At 43.6% G+C, this 2,844-nt stretch overlaps 1 protein-coding gene across 1 annotated transcript in view; it reads left to right on the top strand.

Moving 5' to 3' along the window:
* The window catches only part of LOC137650625 (piggyBac transposable element-derived protein 3-like), a 3,086-nt gene extending 649 nt beyond the window's left edge, over positions 1 to 2,437 (top strand). Inside the window, exon 3 of the mRNA XM_068383814.1 lies at positions 599 to 2,437. Within this exon, the coding sequence (XP_068239915.1) occupies positions 599 to 2,238 (1,640 nt within the window). The 3' untranslated portion in view covers positions 2,239 to 2,437. The remainder of the gene's footprint in view (positions 1 to 598) is intronic.
* The last annotated feature ends 407 nt before the right edge of the window (positions 2,438 to 2,844 follow it).

The raw sequence follows: 2,844 nt of genomic DNA, 5'->3' as shown, positions 1-2,844 counted from the left end.
TATGGAGAGAGAGAGAGAGAGAGAGAGAGAGAGAGAGAGAGAGGGAGAGAGAGAGAGAGAGAGAGAGAGAGAGAGAGAGAGAGAGAGAGAGAGATGGAGATGGAGATGGAGATGGAGATGGAGAGAGAGAGAGAGAGAGAGAGAGAGAGAGAGAGAGAGAGAGAGAGAGAGAGAGAGAGAGAGAGAGATTTGTTTAAAAAAAAAATTTAAAAGCCTAGTTGTTACAATGGTTGCTCTTTAAATTTGTTTTCATTGTGTTGCTCTTTAAATTTTTGTAAACAATAAGTATTTTTTAAACTTATTTGTGTACTTGCATACTCACTGACATACACATGCACACACATGCATACTCACTGACATACACATGCACACACATTCATACTCACTGACATACACATGCACACACATGCATACTCACTGACATACACAAGCACACACATGCTTACTCACTGACATACACATGCACACACATTCATACTCACTGACATACACATGCACACACATGCATACTCACTGACATACACATGCACACACATGCATGCACACACACCAGCACACACGGGTCATTTACTGTTTCACTTATTTATTCTTGTTTCAGGTCGCAGGGTCAATGTTGTTGTCCCTCAGGAGATGCCTGTGGAAGAGGAAGGTGAAGGTGAGGTTAACCCTAAGAGGCCTCGTGTTGGTGAATGGAAGAAGGACGACATTGACATCCAACCCCTGCCCGACTTCATTCATCCACAGCCGGACTTCTTGAGGGAACCTTATGAGTATTTCTCTCAGTTCTTCACAGCTGAATTGAGGGATCACATCGTTTTCCAGTCCAACCTGTACTCAAGACAGAAGGATGTAGGCAGTAACTTCCACATATCAGAAGAGGATGTCATGGTTTTCCTTGGCCTCATCATATACATGGGCCTGGTTCCTCTCCCTAGCATCGTCGACTTCTGGGCCGTGAAGACCAGGATTCCTCAGGTTGCAGACTTCATGTCCAGGAACCGCTTCAAGGCCATTCGATCATCACTTCACTTCAACGACAATGACCAGGCAGCAGGCTCCCAAGATCGGTTCTTCAAGGTGAGAGTCCCCTTCAGCAAGGTCACCAGAGAGTTCCTGAAAGTTCCCGAGACTCCTATCCATTCCATTGATGAAGTGATGGTTGCCTACAAGGGCACAAGGGCTGGTAACCTTCGCCAGTATGTAGCCAAGAAGCCTGACAAGTGGGGCTACAAGTTGTTCTGCCGCTCCAGCGTGGATGGATTTGTGCATGATATTCTTATGTACCAAGGGGAGACAACCTTTGTGAGCCACCCTACTCAGCTGTCTGAAGAGGAGAATGCCATGTCTGTCACTTCCAAGTTTGTTGTCTCCCTTGTTAAGACCATCAAGGACCCAAGTCACGCAGCAGTGTATGCAGACAACTACTTCACCAGTATAGGGTTGGCTAAGTACCTGAGATCGAAGTATGGATGCCGGTATGTGGGAACTGCCAGGGAAAACCGAGTTGGACATCCTCCCCTGAAGTCTGTGAAGGAGATGAGCAAGAAGACGACGCAAAGGGGCACACTGGACTACGTCTCTTCTGATGGCATCCTCGTTGCAAGATGGAAGGACAACAGCGTCGTGACAATCTTGTCCACTGATGTCGGTGTCAACCCCATGGGAACAGTGGAGCGGTACGACAGGGCACAGAAGAAGAAGGTTCCCATTCCTTGTCCATCTGCCATCCAGATGTACAACAACCGCATGGGTGGCATCGACAAAAGTGACATGTTGACACACCTCTACAAGACCCCCTTCAGAGCAAAGAGGTACTACATGAGGCTCTTTGCTTACCTCCTGGACCTGATCATCTGCAACGCTTGGATTCTGTACAAGAGGGATTGCTTGGCTTTGCAGACGAACCCAAAGCCCCTCAAGGACTTCCGACTGGATATCTCCAATTGGCTGAGAAGTTTCAAGACATCAAACTTCAGGATTACTAGAAATTCTCTTGGCACCAGGGATGTCCCTTTGCCCAAAAGGGGCCAACGGGCAGTTTTGCCAAGTATAGAGTCACGCCAGGATGCCACTGCCCTACACATGCCAAAGCATGTCACCATGAGGCAGACCTGCAAGTTCTGTTCAACTGCAGGCCACATCCACAGGTCTCGCTGGATGTGTGAGGAGTGCAAGGTGGCCCTTTGCCTCACTGAAAATCGTAATTGTTTTGCTTTGTTTCATAAGATTTCCAAGTAATTTTTGTTTTTGCTCTTTTTCAATAGATTTTAAAGTAAGTTTTATAATGTTTCTATTTTATCAATGATGAGTAAGGTTTATTATATTTTTTGCATTTTCAGAGTATTTTTGTATTTTTATAGTATTTTTGTATTTATTGAATATTGTATTTTCTTGTATTTATAACGTATTTCTTATTTAATTAAATTGTTAAGCCATATATGTGTTTCTGTTATACATTGGCACTATAAAAAAACTTTCTGTTATACATTAGAACTAAAAAAACAATGTTGGGCGAAACTTCAAAATCTGTGCCGTTATGGTCCAATAGATCCCATATGGGATGAGCGTGGTCCGCGTAAACTCGCCCAAGGTACCCAAATGGGATACTTCATTGCATGCAATTATTTCGGTAATTTGGAAAATTTTTTAAAAGTACACAAGAATAAAAAGGTCTTGTATTTTCTAATACTACAACATACTAAAAGGAATTTTTAAAGTTTCCCATAAAACCTAGGGTGGACCTTAAAGGGTTAAAGTTTCCTATCTTGCAACCTGAAGTAGTCTTATTTTACAAATGCCTGCTAGTAACAATATCTAACGCGCATGCATGCCCTTCAATATTAT

The sequence above is a fragment of the Palaemon carinicauda genome, chromosome 12, assembly GCF_036898095.1.
Source record: "Palaemon carinicauda isolate YSFRI2023 chromosome 12, ASM3689809v2, whole genome shotgun sequence".
NCBI classification, from domain to species: Eukaryota; Metazoa; Arthropoda; class Malacostraca; order Decapoda; family Palaemonidae; genus Palaemon; species Palaemon carinicauda.
Note: the sequence above shows the minus strand (reverse complement) of the source record. Positions and strands in the feature narration are given on the sequence as shown.